General features: G+C 34.9%; 1 protein-coding gene across 1 annotated transcript in view; it reads left to right on the forward strand.

The window, feature by feature from the left end:
• The first annotated feature begins 972 nt into the window (after positions 1–972).
• LOC127712443 (IQ motif and ankyrin repeat domain-containing protein 1-like) overlaps positions 973–25,556 on the forward strand; it is a 39,754-nt gene continuing 15,170 nt past the window's right edge. Inside the window, exons 1-3 of the mRNA XM_052218888.1 lie at positions 973–1,148; positions 9,693–9,887; positions 16,477–16,552. Of these exons, the coding sequence (XP_052074848.1) occupies positions 9,707–9,887; positions 16,477–16,552 (257 nt within the window). The 5' untranslated portion in view covers positions 973–1,148; positions 9,693–9,706. The remainder of the gene's footprint in view (positions 1,149–9,692; positions 9,888–16,476; positions 16,553–25,556) is intronic.

The following is a 25,556-nucleotide window of genomic DNA, read 5'->3' on the forward strand; positions in this document are numbered from 1 at the left end:
AAAGGTCTAAGAGCACCAATACCGCTGATGATTGTTTATCTACAGCCGCATTTATATCGTGATGTACTCTAGCTAATGCAGTTTCAGTTGAATGACGCGATCGGTATGCGGACTGAAATGTATCACACAATGAGTTCAGTTAGAGTCCAGATGAACATCTAGTATCTTATTAACTACATTTTCGAGAACTTTTGAAATAAAAGGTTAATTGAACACTGATCTGTAATTAAAAAAAAATGGATCAAGTCCGGAATTTTTTCAAAATAGGTTTCACAAGAACCCCGTTTCACAAGAGCCTGTATGACGGCACGATTTCCAAAATCAAATGATGAATTGGCGATATCTGAAATAAACTAATAATGGCAGTTACTTCATTGGGAGATTATTTTCTATCAAGCCTAAAATAAAATACTTGAAGCCGTTATTTCATTTGAAGAAGTTTCCTTTATAAGACTTAGAACTAAAACAATTTAAAAATATGGACCAGTTAGTTCATTGTAAGAAATTTCTTCTATCAAACCTAAACTGCATTACTTCAAGCTATTGGTTCCTTGGATTTCTTCTATCAGACCTATGCCTAAATTGAAATACTTGTGGCAGTTGTTGTAAGAAATTTTAAAACTTTAAATGCAATTTTTGGAGCAGCTAGTTCATTGAAAGAAATTTCTTAAATCCGACCTACATTCAGATCAAGAAAGAAATACTTGGAGCAGTTAGTTCGTTTGAAGAAATTTCTTCTATCAGATTTACACTAAAATGGAATGGTCATTGGAAGAATTTATAGTTACCATACATCTATGTAACCAAAAGCGAAATTCCACCAATGTTTGTCAAAGTTATTTTAAAATAATAATGATTGTTACAAAGACCCCCGAAACACACTATTTTATGAAAATTAATCATGTTGAAACAAGAAACTATAATACGATCAAATTATAAATATGTTTATTCACGATTGACCATTTAAATCCTAAATTAGAAGGGGATTTTATAGACAAGCACACATAATGATTAATTTTCCAATATGTAGGAGTTTAAATTCAAGATCAGTCTGAGAATATAAAAGTTTAAATAGTGTGGTTGATATTGATTATTGAAAAAGTCAAAAAAGAGAACAGTACAACAATTGCTTGAGCGTAGAGTTTCATGTAAGTAATAAATAAATGCTTTATCATGATGATTGAAATTTAACGTAAAGTATCTTGGTGGTACATTCAGTAAATTACGTATACGTTTCAACTGAAACTATAAATTGTGTAATGAGTTCAGGTTTATCTTTACCATTTAGGCTAAAATGGCGATGTTTACACCACAAGATTTACTCTATGTACAGACAAACAGTTTAAAGCATAACAAGACCTATATATATAATAATTAAATGCATTTGATGTTTCAGAAAAATGAAAAACATAACTTGATTTTACTATGCATTTTTTTTGTTCCCACATTGATATAACATATAGTTCGAGAAACTGGAATGGTCGAAATGGCGATTTCGGTCTTATCTAAATGTTCGGATTGTTATAATTTAATACAGTACTCAGGGATAGATCTTTTGGGGCTGTAGATAAAATTATAACCAGTTAGAAACGGAACAGAAACAGAACATGACGAATCGAAACGAAACGATACGAAACATAGCGACACAAAACATGACGAAATGAAACGAAACCGGTCGAAACCAATCGGCCGAAACCAATCGAAATATGCATAGTTATAAACGAAACGAAACAGGGCGAAACGGAACACAATATTCAGAATGAGAAACAAAACAAAATATGTATTTTATGGAACGACGCCTAAAAAATCTTTCTGACGACTAGAATTAATCCGAATCACCTTTTGAATAAAGAAATCATTGTCTTTGTTCTTTGCTATTTTTCTTTAATGATCGCGTTACCTGTATTTACGACATTTTCGTTAGAGTAGCTGCGAAGAACATATTATCTCCATTAAGTTAAAGTGATCTATGTGTTGTATGTATTTTTTAAAAGTAAAATTTGAATTGAACTGCTAACCAAAAGTATGTCAAAACAGGAATGTCAAGTACTGCCATAATCAAAAACTCTGAAACAAATTAAAATAGATTGAGAATGTGTCCATGGGACACAGATGATGGCCCCGCTTGTATATAACGTTATAAAGGGACATGACTCAAAAACGTTAAGAGTGACGCCACTCAAATTCGAACTTGATCTGTGTTTTGTGGTAATAAGCATTGTGAATAAGTTTTATAACATTTGGTTGAGGCAAACTAAAGTTAGAGAACGGAAACGAAAAATTCAGCATTTTTTCCATTTGTATTTTGTGGTAATAAGCATTGTGTGTAAGTGTCATAACATTTGGATGAGGCAAACTAAAGTAAGAGAACGGAAACCAATTTCGGGACATACGTACACGTACGGACGGAGACGTACAGACGGACAAGGGTAACACTTAATGCCCTCTTCGCCTAACGGCGATGTCATTAAAACGACCTAATATCGTAGGCGGGCTATTTTAATCAAATCCAAGATGCACGATTTTGATTTTTAATTTTCATATATGTCTATGCTTATTCCGCCAATACGTGGTAATAACCTCAACATCTGAGCAAAGAAACAAGAATATGCACTATGAAATCCGGGTCAAGATCGTTATTTGGCATTTTATCTAAAAAGTTCACATTACAATGAACATTGGATCTACGTTTCAATTTTATGTGAATAAATTCAATTTTAACCTGAGATTGTACTTTTTTTCACACTATCACATTGCTATGTTCAGTTAATCCTTAAAACGAGGTCAAAGCCATAATTTATTAAATACTTTTAAAAGTTCCCCTAATATCTAACATGTGTACTGAGCTCTAGTTGATTTTACCAAAACTACATCGTTTACCATCCCAAAAAAACACTTTAAACTTGTATGCGAAGGACCGACGAACGGACACACAGACCGGGAAAGCATTATTTCCTCTACTACCGAAGGAATCCTAGTCACAAGGGAAAATAATGGCCAATTCTCTTAGGAACTGATATGCAGGCAAGTCACATTAACATTTTGCTAATTTCAATGTTCGATTGTAATGAATTGTTCATTTTTAGAGTTAACAAGTAGTCTTAACATTTAAACAATGTAAGGATTCTTGGCACATAAGCTAAGCTGACGCAACTAAGCATTACATTTAACTGGAAATTTGTTGAACGTAGATACCAAATGTCAATGGAGAGTCATACAGAAATTATTCTAAGTTGACGTAATAGTGTTGTCAACGAAGAAGGGGGTACATAAATGTTACACCAAGGTTCAAGGTCTGACTTAGAAATGTTAGTAGCTGAGAATGACCAAATGACATCCTTTATTGTAAAGGATGGGTGAATAGAAGTTTTATGTTTGATTTGAAATTATTCTTCAATATGACGATGGATGACAAAAATGTAATTTTTCTTAGGGTTGAATAACATATAGATTCCACCACTGCATCAAGTCTCCACTCGAGACAGTTAAATTTTAATATTTAAAGCAGGAGGCTTGCCGAGCTTTTTAAATAATTCAAATTTAACTGTTGAGAGTGGAGAAATATCGTAATACACGAGTTAAATTGATGGAATCTGTTTCTCTAATGATTTTTAGACGATATTTAAACAAAATTTATCCTTCCTTTTCAAAGATTTGCAGAAAGTTGTGTTCGCCTTTTTTCATGACGTCACAATAGGAAATTCAGAAAAAACCAAGAAAATTCGACGTCATAATTAATTTCGACCAAACATTTGCCGAGAACAAAGTTTTCTCTAGAGAAGAGAAATATTTTTCTCACACCGATCGAGAAATGTGAAAAAGCATGAACATTAGAGAAAATATGTACTATGGTTGTCTCAGTGTCATATATCTGTATCCCCATTAAGGATGTTCGCTACTCTTGTTTTTGAAATTTAGCCAGATATTCGGAATCCTCTGGTTTTATCCATGTAGTGCCAGCCATTAAAAATTTTGCCCGCTAACCCCTACTTTTCTTTTCATAATATTATTACATATAGTTTAAAAAGCCATATTTGAAAATTATATTTGAGGCAAAAAATTTCGCCGAGCGGATCGAGGCGAAAATATTTTTGGGACCATTTTATGAAGAAAATGATATTTTTTCGGCCTTTTTCTTGAATGCATTTGTACTTACCCCCGATTCCGACACTGGTTAGATTTTTGTTTCAAATCCATAAATAATAGCCTTGAAAATATTGAATAGGGTTCCAATGATAATTTTATTATTTTATCAATTACAAAATTAACAATTCAGAATATTTACAACAAAAAGTTCAGCTTTCTTCCCTTAATAGATGCAAATTTTGTAATAACATTTTGTCTATCGATTTCCACATCTCTATAGATGTGCAGCATAGCAAGCGCCGATAGACGGTCTGTTCTCATCGTGGTTCTCAAGTATGTTTTGATTCTGTTCATTGCACTAAAAGATCTCTCTGCTGTGGCTGTTGAAGCTGGCATAGTTAGAAGGACAGATATTATAGCAGAAATGTTCGGATAGAGATTTTTGTTTGTTGTGACCAGTGTTTCGTGGAGTGTCTTTGGTTTCGTTTTCAACATGGTCATGCTCCATCTGGTTTTCCAACGAGAAATTTCTTCTTGGAGTTGTTCAGGAGTGCCAATATCGTCGTTGTAAGCATTGCATATCTTTTCAATATTAGCTGATGTCAATCCTTGCAGTTTAACTGGCACCAAATATTCTTCAAGAAACCTGTCTTCTGACTGAATTAAACGTGATTCCAATTCCTGAACGAGATGGTCAAGAAAAACGTATAACAGAGAAACCTTCCAGTATTCTTGTGGGTCTTGTACAGGGTGGTTTGCTCTGTGTATTTGGCGCCCGGCGCGACGCGGTGTACAAGGATTTACTAATTTCTACTGCCTTTCCATACAATGCATCCCACACAGTGGGGTCGTTTCTTTCGTCACGCAATATTTGGACGACTACCTTGCTTTCGCCAACTGCTTCGATCAGATCGCAACTCTTACTTTGTAAACAATAGCTAAGGGCGACTGTCACACTTAATATATGCTCCGCTACAACCAACGCAATCAAGAATTCAAATTTAAGTATAGCGGCTAAGTAAGCACCGGCTTTTTCATCTCAATTATCACGGAGATGTTCTAAGGCATGAACAACTACGGGGAAGGCCGACTTAAATGTGAACAAAGAATCTGCCCGAGCTGACCATCTAGTTTCGCATAACGTTGTTAGCTTGGAGCGGTTTTCCATGGCTTCCTTGACGTTTTCATCACAATTATTAAGTTCAGTTGCGAAGGCATTGAGTCTCTTTGCTGAATAGTCAAACGCAAATGCAATATCTTGAACAGTTCCCATCATATTGCAAACACACGTGTTCTTTTGAAGAATGTATTAGAGCCAGGTTAAATTGGTGGGCCATGCAATGTACGTATGTTGCTGTTGACACTCGTTCCCTGACTATTGCCTGGACGCCTCGAAATTTGCCGGACATGTTAGCGGCACCATCGTAACCCTGTCCTCTCATTCTGTCGATCACGACGCCTTCTTTACTAATGTGCCTAATAAGCATCTAGCGATTGTTTCGCCCTTTGTGTTTTCGGGTTCCACAAAACAAAGAAAATCTTCCCTAACATCTTTGGTCCCTGGATCTATAAATCTTAAACAAATAGACATTTGTTCTTTAGTTGACTTATCCGTACATTCATCGCCAAGTACAGAAAAGAAACCAGCTTCATTACAATCTTCGACTATTTTATCAGAAATCTGTTTCCCGCATATTATCAAAAGTTCATTCTGAACGTCGGGGGAAGTATATTTGTACCTTGCAGTAGTACTCTGAATGTGTTCTTTTAACACTAGATCATCTTCCGCGAATTCACGTAGGATTGCCATGAAATTACTTCTTTCTTCGGTATGACCCCTAATAGCAATGTTCTGTTTACCACACAGAAGTAATGCTCGAATAATTTTATCAAGGATATGACGGTTTCTTAGAACTTGCTCCTTTTTCGACGAAGATAACGACCGATTCAGTTTTCCCGATTTCACTCTCTTAAAATTTTCGGCCGCAACTTCCGACAAGGCATGACACGATCCCTCTTTTACGTGACGAGTAACATATCTAGAAAGATTAACCCAATCAGTAACCGGATTAATAAACAGTTTGTCTTTGGCACCTTTATCCGCGAAGACAGTACAACTTCCACAATAAAGTGCGTCCGTAGATATCGAATATCTTAGCCATGGATGCTCTTTAAACCAGGATGCATTCAGTTTTCTCTCCCGACCATAGATAACCCTACAATTTAACCAAATCTTTAAATCATGGATCGTACCATTATTTATTCCGTATTTTAAATACAAACACAAAGAAGACTGAAAATTAAAACAAAGCAAAGCTCAATGCATGATTCTCGCATTTCCCCTAAGCCCAGACCCCTAAATAAGCATGGGGGTCACTTCTATATTATATTTGGTATACCTGAGATTGTGTTGCTTTGAATTTCAATATTACCAACAATTCATATATTTCCAGTAGCATTTTTATTGTTTTCTCGAAACTACCGTCATTCAATTCATAAATATTTAATGTAAAAGTTTCCCACCCAAACTTATATTTGACAGCTCAAAAACGGACCAATACAGTGGCACTTCTGTTTATGGAACTTTGGAATAACATAATAAAAGAGGGGCGACAGATACCAGAGGGACATTCAAACTCATAGATCGAAAACAAACTGACAATGCCATGGCTAATAAGCAGCTGCGACATGAGCGCATGATACGCCCGTCGCGTTTTCAAAGAATAAAGTTCAATAACTTCTCAATGTCATATCAGAAATTTATAAAAATCGTAAGGGAGCTTACGTCAATAGATATAAACAATTCACCAAAGTTTCATGTGAACTGCTGAAAACATTTTTGAGTTATTGTCTAAAAACTGGAAAATTCCCTACAACTCGGAAACGTAAAATCTAAAATTTATAAAAAAAAAGAAAGGGAGCTCACGTCAATCGATATAAACAATTCTCCAAAGTTTTATGCAAATTGGTTAATGTCCGACATGTTGACGACGGACAGACGGACGCGGACGGACAGACAACGGTGTACCATAATATGTCCCGTAAACGGCCGTATAAAAACGAAAAAGACAAACAGACAAATAATAGTACAACTAGACACAACTTGTGACATAAAAAACTAAAGACTAAGCAACACGAACCCCACCAAAACTGGGTGTGATATCAGGTGCTCCAGTAGGGTAAATAGATCCTGCTCCACATGTGGCACTCGTCGTTTTGCTCATGTTATTACAAACCCGGTAAATACTCGAATTCGGTAGTTCATATTCATATTCGTGACCACCCTTTCTCGGAATTTGAGCCTCCTATGTTTTTTTTTTATTTATGATTACTTGGCCTTTTAGTGATGATATTGCCAAAATATGTGATTATAAAAATTTCTTGGAACCCCTCCCCTGAGAGCATCAAATGTTATGTCAATCATGAAGCGACGACATTGTGTGTGCGTAATTGTACAATAATTATATATTCTGTTAAAATATAAGAGGCATATTTTATTGAAAATAAAATTTAATATTTGTACCTAGATGGAAACGGGTATTTAAAAGCCCAGGAATGATCGCACTCTGTCACCAATTGGGTTTTGATCATTTTGTCTTTCATGTCACAGGAAGCGATATCAGGATATGGTGGTTTATTTGATGGTTACATTGCTGCTGCGTTTGATGTAGAGGCCATCGCTCCGCTTGACTCAATTTCAGACGAAACTTGTCCGCGGGTCTGCGTATCATCATCCTCTGCGCTTGCCGTAGCCGACGACGTAGGCTTTTTACGAAAAAAATCGAGAACACTTTTCTGCGACTTATCCATCTTGTTTACATTAACTAAATGAAGATCAAACACGGACCGACCATGCACATGCTTCGGAAATTATTTTGTGTTATCCTCAGAGTTGATCTGCTGGGAACATGCGATCATATTATGCAATTATTAAAGCCCTATAATTATTTATTTTTTATCATTTTTTTTTGTGTCAAAATGATGTGGATGCTTGAGCATCTGAGCATACATGCAAGCTACGCCACTGAGGCTATCATGGGACAGTAATGTACAAATGTAACAGTACAACATAAGAACAAACTATATCAAATCTGAACTCATCAGATCGATACAAAGTACACACAAAAAAAGAAGCTGACTTCCCACTTTTTAAGAAGAAAACTCCGATGTTATCAAGACAAAAAGTTCAAATAAAATACTCTGGAAAATTATTCAATATGAAGTTTTTTAGACTGATAATTCGTCGTCTGGGTGTCATAATGGTGTAACTCCTAGTTTTCTAAATGATTGAAATTACTTATGAAGATCATAAATATTTGACTGAAATATAGAAAGTTTATGTAGGAATTGAATTTATTGACACCAAGAGCAATATTCTTTGTTCACTTGTATTTTGAATAACAAGTGCCTTTAAAAAATCTTTTCGGGGGAACACTACAAAACAATAAAATGACACCTATAAACTATTTCCTATATTTGTATTGGAGAAAGACCATGTATTTTGGATTTCTGTAACATCTTCAATTCTCCAATGCATGATTTGCTGAGAATAACTCATAGATCGAGTTCAAATCATGCAAAATATTTAAGCATAGTATTACTAAGATAGATTTTTTTACATTTTTTTAAAAGCAAAAAAGGGAGATACTCCACTATAGAAATATTATTCTCTGGACTTTCGGTCTAATAAGTTACGTAATAAGGCAATTGGAATTGTAGAGATAGTAGAGATAGAAAAGTATAGTTCTGACAAAAACTGGAAGAATGTAGAAATATCGTATTATAATTTTATAGGGTGATATAGTATTTGAGATCCAGGTAGAAATGGTCTATCAATGATTTATATATAGCCTTTCAAGACGTTTAAAGTCTCCTGGTATCCTGCTTCTGTTGCGAGCGAAAGGTTATGTTTAAATTACTGTTTACGTAACATTTCAATTTAGGGTCCTCGTCGCTGGTCCGCGCTTAAGTCATGGCGATTTCATTCAACAACGATTCGGATGGGGAAAAATCTATACGTTTAAGCCTAACATTAAATTGCAGAATAAAAACAACATTGGTTCAGTGTAGGAGGCTCGCTTTTCTCTCTGTTTCTAAAGCTCGTCAAATAAATTTGATATTTTCCTACACTGTACGAATATTGTGTATGTATGAGGTCAAATACGAGGATCTATCGACCTGAAAGAAGTATATAGACTGAGGACGAAGTCTGAGGTCGATATACTTCTTTAGGTCGATATATCTTCGTATCGACCTCATACAAAGGCTACAACTGTTTTATTATTATTTTCAATGCGCCTGAAATAGAGCAGAAATTCCTTTGATTGCTTGTTATGATTGTGTCACAAAGGTTTTTAGATTTCACAAATTAGATATTTTGATATCACTTTTCTATCTGCTGTTTTGAGTCAACCTTTGAAATACAGTGATTCAAATTAGTTAGAATATTCAAAGTAATGATATAAATGTATATAGCTCTCTACATGTTATCAAAAGTTAACCTAGAACACTTTATGACTCGCATTGTAGAATGTGTATTTTCCAGTGAAAATATTTCTTAACGGCAATAATATTGGCTTGAAGTGTTATTGAATTCCTTGTTTTAGTATTGTTATCCATAATGCCACCGAAGAAAGTAGAGGCAAAAACGCCAAAAGCTGTGTCAAAACCGGCAGGAAAAGTGAATAGCATTAAAACAGGTACTACAAAACAGGGAACTACAAGTAAAGCTTCACCAACAACAATCAAACCTACAGATAAAAAAAAGGAAGAGGCGACTCCAGTTACAGCAGCTATTGAAGGTAAATATTTTATTATTTGATTTACTTATTACTTATATCTCTTATCTATCTTATCTCTTTGACGGTAATAAATGTGGATTTATAAAGTATGTCTGTCTGATTTTTTTGACGGATTCTATGAAATTTTTACATTTTACGAAGTTATTTCCAACGGAAATAGTTGATTTTTTTTATGATTTATAGGAATTAACGTTTGGGTTCAAAATATGCAAACATTTCCAATGTTTGGATTTTATGTTCGAAAAATACAAGGTTTTATCGGTTTAGACAAGTGAATACATCCATTGTTATATCGAATCTCCGAAAATCAATTATTTAGAACATAAATTTGGCCAGAGAATGTTACCGCTAAAATATTTTTCTTAGCCCTTTGATTTGTTTCGCTAGGGTGGATTTATCGGAACGCTTTTGTTATATACTTTCGTCGAACCAATTAAAGAAGAAAAAGTACAAAACGATTTACTAGTATTTATTGTTCGGGGTTTTACAAAGGCGTCCTGATTCGCTTTCATAATATAGTCCCGTTATTATTCCTTTTAAGACTAATAAGCCAGATCTAGTGGTAAAACATAAGTTCTATGAATGTTTTCCTTTCTGGTATTTAAAATAAATCAACAAATGTTATGATTTTACATTTGCATTGCAAGAGACTACCCAAAAATATCACATTTGCAAAAGTAGTATTAGAAAAATACCCTTAACCTGTCAAAATACCGCTCTACAGAAAATAAACAATACTCTTAAATTCCCCCCCCCCCCCCTAAATCTAAGTTAAGATTCATTATCTACCAATTACTTTATATTATGACTTGCATCTTAGTTACGGAAACAGAAAATATTTGCCTTCAACTAGAGCCCTTCGATCCAGAAGAATTGTCGTATGTGTCCTATTAAAATAGACATAATTCATGTGGGCTTGACTTAATACCGATTTTACCACGGGTTTGCCATTTATGCTGATATTTTACCCCTCGCTAATGTTCGCCGTAGAATATTTAGCATAAAGGGCCGCGAGGGGTAAAATATCGGCATTTAGGGCAAACCCGTGGTAAAATCGGTATTAATTTAAGCCCCCATGAATTATTTCTTAAACAATAACATGGCTTTGAAACTTTTACTTGAATATTAAAACATGGAAATATGAAATGTAATTGCAACATTCAGGAGCAGGATACGCTATCTTTTTCTCATATTTATCAGTAAATACTGGACATCCGGCTTATGTTACGCAATATTTGTCTCGGCTGCGATGAATGCTGCGACACAAGAAAATTGTGTAACTTTTCCGGCGTCGTCAGTGGCAAGGTCGTTGTCAATACGAAATATCAAGTTTTGTGTGCGATCAATTTCATAATAAATAGAATATATATATTTTGATACTATAAAAACAGTGTCATTAACATCTACCCCTCTCAACAGCGCCCGTCCCGTTTCTCATAGTGAAAATCCGACGGTAATGCGCATTCGTTGATTGATGATGAAAGATTTATCACGAAGAACACAAGACTCAAAAGATTCCTTGTAAGCAGTAAACCTCAATCAAGATTACATAATTGTGAAATATCCTAAAGTATATGCGTTATATACATATAATGCTGGAATTTCGACACATAAAAATGAAAAATTCACAAAAGAAAAAAATTTTAATAAGGTTTATTGTCGTAAAGTATATTTCTCAACCCACCATCACTGTCAGTGTCGGGACGTAGTACATAAAAAGGAAAATAGCAATTACCAAAAATATTGTACAGAACAACAGACCAAACTAACCACCATCAACCGACTCCTTCGAAAAATAGACGTAGAAACAAATACAAAAAAGATATAACAACAAATGTTCCAACTAGTCTGAATTTGTATAGGCACATGAACCGTGTGTGTGTGTGTGTGTTTGTGTGAGGTGGGGGTTAAACCAGTTTTATGCGTACACAAATATCCCCCTTTGCCAATCTGAACGACTTGTCATAAACAAATACCCACAAGGAAAACCTGTACATTACAGCTACCAACAAGAGGATCAGTAATCTGACCATGGAAACCAACCTACACAATACAGCTACCAACAAGAGGATCTGTAATCTGATCTGACCAAGGAAACCTGCACACTACAGCTACCAACAAAATGATCAGTAATCTGACCATGGAAACCTGCACATTACAGCTAACAACAAGAGGATCAGTTTTTTGACCAAAAAAACCTGCACATTACAGCTACCAACAAAAGGATCTGTAATCTGACCATGGAAACCTGCACGTTACAGCTACCCATAACATGATCAGTAATCTGAACAAGGAAACCAGCACATTACAGCTACCAACAAGAGGAAAACCTGCACATTACAGCTACCAACAAGAGGAAAACCTGCATATTACAGCTACCAACAAAAGGATCAGTAATTTGATCAAGGAAACCTGCATATTACAACTACTAACAAGAGGATCAGTAATCTGACCAAGAAAACCTGCACATTACATCTACTAACAAGAGGATCAGTAATCTGACCAGGGAAACCTGCACATTAAAACTACCATTAAGAGAATCAGTAATCTGACCCAAGAAAACCTGCACATTACAGCTACCAACAAGAGGATCAGTAATCTGACCAAGGAAACCTGCACATAACAACTACCAACAAAAGGATCAGTAATCTGACCAAGGAAACCTGCACATTACAACTACCAATAAGAGAATCAGTAATCTGACCAAGGAAACCTGCACATTACAGTTACCAACAAGAGGATCTGTAATCTGACCAACGAAACCTGCACATTACAACTACTAACAAGAGGATCAGTAATCTGACCAAGGAAACCTGCACATTAAAACTACTAACAAGAGGATCAGTTTTCTGACCAAGAAAACCTGCTCATTACAGCTACCAACAAGAGAATAAGTAATCTGACCAAGAAAACCTGCACATTAAAACTACTAACAAGAGGATCAGTAATCTGACCAAGAACACCTGCACATTACAGCTACCAACAAGAGGATCAGTAATCTGACCAAGGAAACCTGCACATTACAACTACTTACAAGAGGATCAGTAATCTGGCCAAGGAAACCTGCACATTACAACTACTAGCAAGAGGATAAGTAATCTGACCATGAAAACCTGCACATTACGGCTACCAACAAGAGGATCAGTTTTTTTGACCTAGAAAACCTGCACATTACAGCTACCAACAAGAGGATCAGTTTTTTTGACCTAGAAAACCTGCACATTACAGCTACCAACAAGAGGATCAGTAATCTGACCAAGAACACCTGTATGTTACAGCTACCAACAAGAGGATCAGTAATCTGACTAAGGAAACCTGCACATTACAGCTACCAACGAGAGGATCAGTAACCTGACTTAGGAAACCTGCACATTACAACTACTAACAAGAGGATCAGTAATTTGGCCACGGAAACCTGCACATTACAACTACTAGCAAGAGGTTCAGTAATCTGACCAAGAAAACCTGCACATTACAGCTACCAACAAGAGGATCAGTAATCTGAACAAAGAAACCTGCACATTACAGCTACCAACAAGAGGATCAGTAATGTGACCAAGGAAACCTGCACATTAAAACTACTAACAAGAGGATCAGTTTTCTGACCTAGAAAACCTGCATATTACAGCTACCAACAAGAGGATGAGTAATCTGACCAAGGAAACCTGCACATTACAACTACTAACAAGATGATCAGTAATCTGACCCAGAAAACCTGCACATTACAGCTACCAACAAGAGGATCAGTTTTCTGACCAAGGAAACATGCACATTACAGCTACCAACAAGAGAATAAGTAATCTGACCAAGGAAACCTGCATATTACAACTACCAACAAGAGCATCAGTAATCTGACCAAGGAAACATGCACATTACAACTACTAACAAGAGGATCAGTTTTCTGACCAAGAAAACCTGCACATTACAGCTACCAACAAGAGGATCTGTAATCTGACCAAAGAACCCTGCACATAACAGCTACCAACAAGAGGATCAGTAATCTGAACAAGGAAACCTGCACATTACAACTACCAACAAGAGGATCAGTTATCTGAACAAGAAAACCTGCACATTACAACTACCAACAAGAGGATCAGTAATCTGAACAAGGAAACCTGCACGTTACAGCTACCAACAAGAGGATCCGTAATCTGTACAAGAAAACCTGCACATTACAACTACCAACAAGAGGATCAGTAATCTGAACAAGGAAACCTGCACGTTACAACTACCAACAAGAGGATCAGTAATCTGACCAAGGAAACAAAAGACGACTCAATCATCAATGGCGTTCAAATCAAAATAGTTGGAACACCAAATTACATACGAAGTTGAAGAGCATAAAAAACCGAAAATTCAAAAATGTTGTGCCAAATTCGGCTGAGGCAATCTTTGCATGGCGGCAGAACAAAACCTTAGTGTATCGCATAATTTCATAAACAGTAATTTAACAGAAAATTAACATATTATTTCATTTCAACACAAAAGTGCTGACTTTTGTGCTCTGACTTTTGTGCTTACCATTTTGACTCAATTAGTCAGTGTTTTGAATCTATTGCCATGGCTGTTGAAAGATGTAAGAATCTTCCTGAGTTTAATATATGCATAATATCCTTTTTCAATGTTTCAGTTCTATTTACGCCATTACAATAGAAGGCATAATGAGAAATACAGTTATACTATATAGCATTATTTTTTACGAAAAATATATAAGTAACTATTATGTTAAAGCAAAGTTTCGCTTTGCTAATTAAAGCCAGCTTCATCAGAATATATTCTAGTAAACCTAACAATTTGTGAAATAAAAACCCCATTGAATAAGGCAAAAAAATAAAACAACACTTTATAATTTCATGCGTCCGAAGCGCTTTTCAGGGTTTACCTTCATCAGGAAGACAAGAGTAATATGAACACAACTATATCTGTCGTCATTCAAGTTCAATTCAAATATAAAATGCATTTTTACTTATGATGTTTTAATGAAATAATATGCTTAAAATGTGTGTTGGGAGAAAAGCATTTTCTACTATCTGCAATTTGATGTTGTACAATACTTTGATAATTATACACATGAAACCCAACTAGAATCTAAGACAAAAGTAGTTGGAGCTTAATAGTAACGTTACAGCATATTCATTTTGATGTTATTCAATGTCTGAAGCTCCACCCAATTTTCTGAAAGATATCCGCCACTAAAATATTTAGAAAACTGAACAAAGATTAATTGAGAGTAAACAAAATCCATTTGTAATATTTTTGTTGTCTTAAGAGTGAGGTAATAATCTTAAAACATGTGTTTTGCAGTCTCTCAAGAATTTGTATAAATATATTTTTAAAAATCGTATAGTGCTTTTCTTTTTAATTAATTATACATAAATGTAGTTATAAGTATCGGATTTTTTTGTTGTTTTTTTTTGTATGCTCTTATAAGGGCATACTGAAGGCAACTTAATAAATCAAATTAAAAAACGAAAATATTTGTGCAATGTCTTGAAAATTAACTATACTGAAACAAATCATACCATCATTAGAAAAATGTTAATATCCTTGTTACAAATCTGCACGTGTGCCAGACCACCATTGTAAGTCAATTGCAATACTGACTTGCGCGAGCCAAATCTCATTGGAGAAGTCGATAACGTGATCAGTGTCTAATATTAGTTCAAGCTGTCACTTATCTTATTTATATTACAAATTATAAATATCAACAGTCTTAGTCATTAACATATTTAAAAAAAAACTCATCCTTCGTAAGAACCATATTGGTATATATAGTACTTGATCGATGCGATTAGCATACATTGTAGGCACCAAACGGTATTATTTTAAAAAGAGAGCATTATCTTTACCTAGAAAAGTGAAGGTATAGTGCAATGCTAGATGAATTTTATTCTTCTTGAGAAGCCTCTGTATGATAGTTACCTCATTCGAATAACGGACAAGTCGGTGAGAAGATGAGCTTAGTTGGATCCCGTAGAAATGCCGACTGTACGTTTGAATCTTCATTGGCCATTATTTTAATGAGACAAAATGAGAATATTTCTTTCATTCTGATGCTTAAATATTAATTGAGAAATACACTGTACTTTTGTAGTATATATAGAAGTCAAAAGAATTTATACTACAACACAAAAAAAAAAAGATTTTTTTACTCTATCAAATCTTTGTAGTAGTTTTGTATTTACATCGGACCAAACTGTTCCTAGACAAAGTATTGTCACAATGATCTAAAACCCAGTTTTGTTCGTTGATAAATTCGCTGCTAGTATTTGGAAAGACGTTTCGTTGAGATTTAGAAGACCCAGCAATATTACGTTGTATGTACATGTAGTTAAGAAATTCATTAGAAAGAAGGAGGATCCAGTTTGTCATCTTTTTTTGTTTGAAATTCCTGGGGAACAGAAACGAAAATTCAAATTGGTAAGATTGGTCAGGATTTCCCCTTTAGAAGGTATCGCTGGAGTATAAATGTACTTTTGCTTTCATTCGTGCGTTAATGATTCTTTGTGAATGATTCATTTATATAACTAACTACTATCTGTTTATTGCATGAACTATAAACATAGACTATGTTTTTTTAATATTACAGTGGAAAACATGCCTGTAAAACAATTGGGAAAATTACTAGCTCCTGATCCTGGAGTTAACTGGTGCAAATCTGGAAAGTATGTTATTATCAGGAGTTTATTATTAGTGATATATATATTTCAATATAGTTATATTCCAATTGCATTGATGTATATCCAAAATCCCCTTTTATATGGAACGCTATGACTGCCTTATGTTGATGATCATAATTATATGCAGTGATGACAACATTATATGCAATGGTCACAGCATTATCACGGTAGGTATAGTGTCCGGTGGAGATCGTGTTTTTTCGAGTGTAGATCCGGTTTATTCGAGTGATATTACATGCGATCAGATATATTTACTGCTATTTCGCGTATATAATAGTTGTATTCATGGCTCTTATTCTGAATACTAAACATGTTTTGAGCACAAACGACGCACAATTTCCTTGTAGTTCACTAACGATTCAGTGTTTTACATTGTCCGTGTTTTTTCGAGAGCAACATTTAAAACTTCCGGGTTTTTAAACAAATGGTCCGGGTTTTTCATAGAAAGAAGGCGTTCTTGGGCTTAAAACTAACTTTTGCTAGTTTGTAACTGTAATTTAGCGAAGGGCAATATTATATATTCCTAGTAAGTAACAAAACATATACTATATTGACCAAATTTAACCCTTTTCAATTCAATGATAACTTTCTGTTCTGAAAACATTCTACCATAAGCTTGTAGTATCAAGATATGTTAGAAATTACTGGATTCTTTGTAAAACTGTTGAACCGAGAACATTTCATACTACAATATTTGTTATGATTTATAGGTTCATTGCTCAGTGTTAAGTTTTTGTGTTTTGGTCTGTTTTTCTTAAACTATAAGCAACAGGTCAACTATATTTGGTGTATGGAATGATTGTAAGGTGTATATGTCTGTCTAGCAGGTATCATCTGACCTTGACCCCATTTTCATGGTTCATTGGTCAATGTTAAGTTTTCATGGTTAAGTTTGTTTCTTAGATACTATAATCAATATTTCAACTATATTTAATGCAAAGATTGATTCTAAGGTGTACACGTCTGTTTGGCATGGTTCATCTGACCTTGACCTCATTTTTATAATTAATTGGTCAATGTTAACTTTTCCTGGTTAAGTTTGTTTCTTAGAAACTATAAGCAATTGGTCAGCTATATTTGGTGTATGGAATAATTGTAAGGTGTACGTGTATTTCTGGTTTGGTTTATATGACCATGACCGCATTTTCTTGGATCATTTTTAGTTTATGTGAGCGGGTGCACTCTTGTTCGTACTTTGTATTGTATAACTTAGGTCGTTAGTTTTCTCGTTTTTATTGTTTCAATTTTTCATGCTGGGGGTCTCTTATAGCTGACTATAAGGTATAGGGTTTTCTCATTGTTGAAGGCCGTATGGTGACCTATATCTACTTTTATCTTCGTCATTTGAACTTTTGTGGATAGTTATCTCATTGGCATTCATACCACACCTCCTTTTCTTTATATTTATATATATATATATGTCTGTGGTCACATTAATATTGTTTACAACACGAATGTTTACTGTATGATATCCATATTTGCTTTAATCGACATTGCTATACGTATGTTTGGATCGATACAACATGTGTACCTGGGCGTTGACTTGTTGGATAGTTCAACTATATTTACATAGGCGTGGACATGTTTGATCTATCCAAATATACCAATGCCGGTGTCCATGCAATTTATAAGATGTGGCAAACAATAAAACAAACAAACATACGATGCTTTTTATGAATGTAACTGGTTAAATACATACAAGATTTTAAGCCATTGAAGTTTTGTTTAATCACTCAATATAAACCTGGACCACACTCAAAAAACCCGGAGTGCTCTCGAAAAAACACGGACATTCCAAAATGAATTTATTCTAAAAATGTCCTTCTCAATGCAATAACAATAATTTTTATAAAGTGTCTGTATGTCTAAGGATATAAAGATTCCAAATATACATTTCCTTTGACATTTGCGTTGGTACTTGTAAAAAAATAGCTTTATTCTATAATTTGGAATAAAGGCATTGTAAAGCTAAATTAAACTTTTAGAACACAAAATAATGTAGGTTGATGATTTCTTTTTATCAACAATACTAATAGACAGTATGATCTAGTATATTAAGTTTAAGCATCTATTTCCCGTCTTACAAAAAAAGAAGTATTTTTGTTTACATTTTTTATCATATTCACTCGAAAAAACGTGATCGCACTCGAAAAAACCCGATCAAATCACTCGAAAAAACCCGATCCCAGCGGACACTATACCTACTATGATTATATGCAGTGATCACAGCATTATATGCAGTCGTGACAGCATTATATGCAGTAATCGGAACATTATATGCAGTCGTCGGTATACAGGGTTGAAAAATCAAAAGTTTTGATAGAATTAATTTCATAGGAATATCGAAACAAAGAGTTGCATGCGTTCATTATAGTTCTGTTCGTGATAAGAAATACTTTGGCATAATTTGAGCAAAAATAATGAATAATAATTATAAACATTAAATGTAAGACTCGGATCGACGTCCAGTACCTACTCGTTGTCCGTGCCTCAAATCGACATCCAATCTGACTTCACATTCTCAAATCCAAGGTATAATATATATTTACCATCTAATAGACGTCAAATGTGATGTCATGACTGTAAACTAAAACTATTACTAGGAGCTAGTTATTTTGCTCCGTGTTGAAGGCTTCACTGTGACTTTGAGATGAAGAACAGCAACAACAGCACTGTTATTTTGCTTTTTGTGTTTTTTGCTACGCATGTACTTATTTGTCACGGATGGATACCCCATGACCTTTCTTTTCTATTATAAGAAAATATAAATAAAAAAACGATCATAGAAAAATGACAAGACAACCATTTAGATACGATCCAGGTAAACTTATACCAATTCAACACTATAATTAGATCTTTGAATATTGTTTTTATTGGTATAAATATTGATTTTGTTATCAGTAAGTTATAACCATACTAAACATTATTGTTACATATGCACATTCGCGATTCTACAATCTGTGGATACCTATATTTTGGCATTGCACAAGGTCATGTAATATTAAATACTGTTAATGACGTCTTTACACAAAATTCATTGGATGTTGGATGTGTACTGATTGATTTTTTAAAATACATGATTTTTAAATTAGTTATTGTTGAATTTGAACTATCTGTCAGTAACTGCGAGTACTCTCAGATCTGCACTTTGTGTCTTTTTTGTTGTGAGGGATGAATAAATTCCCTGTCACGTCAGGTCTGTGTTTTTGTTAAAAAAAATGTCTGCTTTGTATCGATCTGATGAGTTATGCCCTTTTCAACTGATTTTTATAGTTTGTTCTCATGTTGTACTGTAAAACACTGTCCCAGGTTAGGGAGAGGGTTTGGCGCCAGCAAACATGTTTAACTTGTGTTTATTGTTTTGTACATAAATCAGACCGTTAGTTTTCTCGTCTGAATTGTATTACATTTGTCATTTCGGGGCCTTTTATAACTTACTATGCGGTATCTGTTTTGCTCATTGTTGAAAGCTGTACGATGACATATAGTTGTCAACTTCTACGTGATTTGGTCTCTGGTAGAGAGTCGTCTCATTGGCAATCATACCACATCTTCCTATAGTAGATTGTATGGTCATTAATATTTTGCGTACACGAAACACACAATTGATCCACACAATCTATTTATTACCGGATTTGTACTAACATGAGCAACACGAAGGGTGCCACATGTGGAGCAGGATCTGATTACCCTTCCGGAGCACCTGAGATCACCCCCAGTTTTTGGTGGGGTCCGTGTTGCTCAGTCTTTAGTTTTCTATGTTGTGTTTTGAGTGCTTTTGTTTGTTTGTTGGTCTTTTTCGTTTTTTAGCCATGGCGTTGTCAATTTATTTTCTACTTATGAGTTTGAATGTCTCTTTGGTATCTTTCGCCTCTCTTTTGTCTCATTTCTTTCATATTCATATGAAAAAGGAGATGTGAATATACGTCAACGAGACAGCACCCAACGTGAAAGATAACCGTACAACACTAGAGTCATATAGTCAGCAACAATAACATCTAGCTATACAATATATAAAAATATGAATTATCATCAGGGAAGTAAGAAGTAGGACCAATTTACCCCAAATTTATTCTACGCCAGGGGCATTTTAAAGTCTTTTAATCTTACTACAATTATCAGTATTATCATAGCTTTATGTTTATACTTTCAGTATCGAGAACATACATAATTGCGCATTTCTCAACATTACTTGGGACTGCAATTTGGGTATATTATGACCGAGAATTCTTAAAGAAGAACCTACCAAAATTCTGGTTAGCGATGTCATACGAAATAAAATTTTACTAAAACAAATAAGATTTGAAATATTGTTTTAAAAAGGTCTTCAACAGCAATTTAGCGCAAAATAACTTTTTTTTAATGAAAATCTTTTTAAGTGTATAATTCGGACATGTATATAAACATTCAATAAGTTTCGACAGCTTTCAAATTTTTACCCCGTGAGTGAAACATAAACAAGAAAAATGAGTCCCACGTATTTAACAGACTTCGATTTGAGAAAAGACTTCGATTAATTTTATGATACTTTTGCAACAGACAAAAAAGTTTTGCCCCGGACAAGCTACCAAAGGTAGCGATTCAATCATTTGACCTGGACATTTTAAGTTCAAGGACATATGGAGGTCATATTGGTACGCGACACTCGGCCTCGACCTAATGTTGCTTGGTCGAAAGATAAAAAGTTCTGGCCCGAACAAGCTTGATATGTATGCTCTTCTCATTTGTATGGCTTTGCTCATTGTTGAAGGCCGTACGGTGACCTATAGTTGTTAATTTCTGTGTCATTTGGTCTCTTGTGAAGAGTTGTCTCATTGGCAATCATACCACATCTTCTTTTTTATATCTTCTGTATTTTCTAAGTTATGGTGTATTTATTCTTGAGTTAACTTCTCTTATGTGTGCCACATCATTCCCTCAATTTTAGGCCAGTTTGTGTACTAAAATTTGAGAAAGACGCACACCACCTATCCTTGGCCCTCGTCCCTATCCAGGTAAAATTTTTCACTACCAAACACTTTGTGGGGCCGGGATCAATATACCGTTATTTATTCATCAGACCGTACTGGTTACCGGAATTTTGGATACACCAAAACCAGGTACTGCATGTCTGAGAAACAGGCAATATATGCCCTCAATTTTATAATTCACTAAACCATACCCGCGACATCGCGGGTCCGTGACTAAATTCAATTAAAGAACCTACGCCTTATTTTTAGCCTGGATTTTTAGAAATTCGTATTGTTACAGGTATTCCCTATATAATGACGAAGTTCAGGTGTGATTATTACCCGTGTGTATAGCAAATCCTGAATACACTGTTTCGTTGTGTGCCTGGCAGAGGCGGAACGTACAGATTAGGTAACAGGGATCATGCAATTTTGTGACATATACTATTGGAATCGGTATCGGATTCGACCCGGAACTTGTTAATTATTAGTAATATTAATTATGTGGAAAACAAAAGGGCCAGGAATGGTGTAATTTTTAATCTACACCGTTGTCCTATATTATTTATATTTAAAGTTAAATTCTGCGGGCAGTACGTCGACTGAGCATGCGCGAAAGCGTATAAGACACGGTTCGATAACGGTCTCCAAATTTGGATATTTTCTCAAAAATTGGCGTTTTCTGTGGAAAAAGATTGTTTCAAAGACAAATTTAGGAAGTACAAAACACTACATTTATACGTCAAATCACAAATATTTCCGAATTTGTATGGTTTCAGAGGAGTTGCGGCTCAATGAAATCAGTCTCTTCCTTTAGTAGTTTAGATTCATACATGTTTGTATTATTCAAAATTATCAGTCAAGATGTGTTCTATACAAGGATCACCAGTCCTTCGCCTTTCATCTGATACCTTAATTACTAAAATATATTCTACATAGTTTTATACTTACACCTATGCGTTTGAACTATTTTGTTTTAAATATGTATTAATTTCCAGTATATTCTTTTCTGACCTAACCCAATTTGTTGGATTACATCTTACAAAGTCTATCCAAATAATGATTGCAAAGAATTCCGATCAAGCCGGTGCTAGGGGCCGTCTTAAACTTGCAGTGAGGTGAGAGTTTTTTTTTTTGCTCCGTGTTGAAGGCATCACTGATTTTGAATTGAAGAACAGCAATAAAAGCGCTGTTCCTTTGCTGTTTGTGTGTTTTTGCTGTGCATGTACTGATTTTGTGTCATGGATGGATACCCCATATCCTTTGTTTTTCTATTGTATATGAGAAGAATTAGAATACCAATAACAAAAACGAGAAGAATCACAGTAAAACATTTGCAATAGCTCTCCTTTTGATGAAGGGGAGACATGATAACGAGAGTGGCAAGTTTCTTTTGTTGTTGAGTATATTTAATGTTAGCCTAGCACCTGTGGGTTGAGGTGACTAAATGTTTGTATCTAAGAAGTGCACAGTAACACAGTTTTATTCTCTCTATTACTTGCAGTTGCTTTGGCCTGGACTTTAACACAAAATTTAACCAGAATCATTCATGAACAAAATATAGGTCGAGGTGACTAACTTTTTTTTTCAAGGTCCTTCGTTACTATCAAAGATGTGCACACTGAAAATATATCGTTCCTCTATGACTTGTTGTTGCTTAGACTCTATATCTTAGTGCAAATCTTAATCAAGATTAATTATGTGTAAATGTAGGTCGAGGTATTCCATTTTTTCATGGACCTCCGTTACTATCAAAGATGTGCGCACCCTTTTTGACTCGCAGTTTGTTTTGATCTAGATATGAACGCAAAATTAAATTAACCATGGGAGACGAACGAAAAAACGGACGAAATGCTTATTAGTATATCGACTCCCAAACTCCGTTTGGCAAAGGGATGATAAAGAGATGAAACTATGAAAAACATATCAAACTGGATCTGGAAATGGATCAAATTTCATAATAAAAATTTATATTTTGATATGAGCTTCAACCATAACCAAAAATATGTTTATCTGAAGTAGTAAAATATGATGTTTGTATACATAATTATATCTTTCTATGCCCCCGCCGTAGGCGACGGGGGCATTAAGTGTTACCCTTGACCGTCCGTCGTTCCGTTTTTCTGCCCGTCCGTCCCTCCCTCCCATTTTCGTTTGTTTGAAGCTTGAGCGGGGGCATTCGTATCCTCAGATAAATTCTTCTTTTATTGGTTAAAGCTTTGCTCATGTGCAGAAAACAAACTACTCTTCCTGCTAAAAAAGCTTTATACTGCATTTTTCATGTCTGTTAGATACCAAACCATGTAAAAATGCATAACTCTGAAAATTGAAGCCAAATAATTTTTCTATCATGACATATATAAACGACAAGATATGGGGTTTATGTCTTTTAGACAGCTAACTTTATTCAAAATGTATTTGTGCAATTTAAACTAAATATCGACTTAAGATGCTAAAGTGGTACCTACATGTAGCTATTGGTAAAAACTTAACCCGAGGCATATAGTATACAAACTGCCATTTGATGTTTCATTATTGTTAATTTTTTTTTTACTTATATTATGCCATGCGTATTTCTTGGGACGAACAGCACTATAACTTAAGCATGCAACTCTTTGTTTCATCATTTTCTCGGAATTAACTATCCCTAAATTGATGAAATCATGTCTGTCCAATTTACAAGCAATATCAGGTGTTGTTTTTCCTCTGATAAAGTTTTCAATCCAATTGCCTAAATTACATGACTTTAGTATTTTTTTTGCAAGGCATTATGACCGGATTCGGCAGTGTCTGATAAATTAATAATCATCAGCTTCATCAACAAAACACGAATAATGTCGTGACCACTGCATATAATGTTTTGACCACTGCACATAATGTTGTGATCACTGCACATAATGTTGTGACCACTGCATATAATGTTGTGACGACTGCATATAATGTTCCAACAACTGCATGTAATGTTGTCACCACTATATAAAGTTGTGATAACTGCAGATAATGTTGTGACCACTGCATATAATATTGTGACCTGCATATAATGTTGTAACCACTGCATATAATGTTGCGACCACTGCATAAAATGTTGTGACCACTGCAAATAATGCTGTCACGACTGTATATAATGCTGTCACGACTGTATATAATGCTGTCAGCACTGCATATAATAATAAATGTTATTACACTTCACGTTGAAATGCCATATTTTGATTGGCTAATACGAGGGTGTTAATTTACTCTATTACCCTTCATGGAGACGCTTGATCAAGTGTGCGCTTTATTAAATACGACTCTATCCTATGGCAAATACTCTATTACCCTTCACGGAGACGCTTGATCAAGTGTGCGCTTTATTAAATACGGATGGTTGTTATGTACAAGACGTCAAAGTTTATTACTTTGAATTTGAAATTTAATCGACAGTAATAATAGAACATTCAGTATAATAAATTAAATAACACATATCTGAGAGCGTGATAGAGCAGATTGTTACCCTCGAAAAGACATTGTCAACCTTGGCTTCGCCTCAGTTGACAATGTTTTCTCGGGGTAACAATCTGCTCTATCACCCTCTCAGCTATGTGTTATTTATATATTGTCACCAATGCATATAATGATGATCATCAACATAAGGCAGTCATGGCGTTCCATAATTTTTCGTCTTTTGATCTATGTAAAGAGGCGAAAGATGCCAAAGGCACACTTAAAGTAAAAAATAAACTCACAACGCCATGGCCAAAAAAGAAAAAGACCAAAAGACAAACAACAGTACATAAAACACAACATAGAAAACTAAAGACTGAACAACATGAACCCCACCAAAAACCGGGCTGATCTCAAGTGCTTCGGTAGGGTAAGCAGATCCTGCCCCATATGTGTAACCAGTAGTGTTTCTCATGTTAGTACAAACCCGGTGATAAGTCTAACTCGGTAGGTCACATTCGGGGAAAAGAGGACGGGGTTGTAGTTACAACAATTGGAACATATCCGTCGTCATCAGTGAAACAGAAATTCCATAACGGTCAACTAACTCGTGATGG

The sequence above is a fragment of the Mytilus californianus genome, unplaced genomic scaffold (assembly GCF_021869535.1).
Source record: "Mytilus californianus isolate M0D057914Y unplaced genomic scaffold, xbMytCali1.0.p SCAF_8, whole genome shotgun sequence".
Lineage (NCBI taxonomy): Eukaryota > Metazoa > Mollusca > Bivalvia > Mytilida > Mytilidae > Mytilus > Mytilus californianus.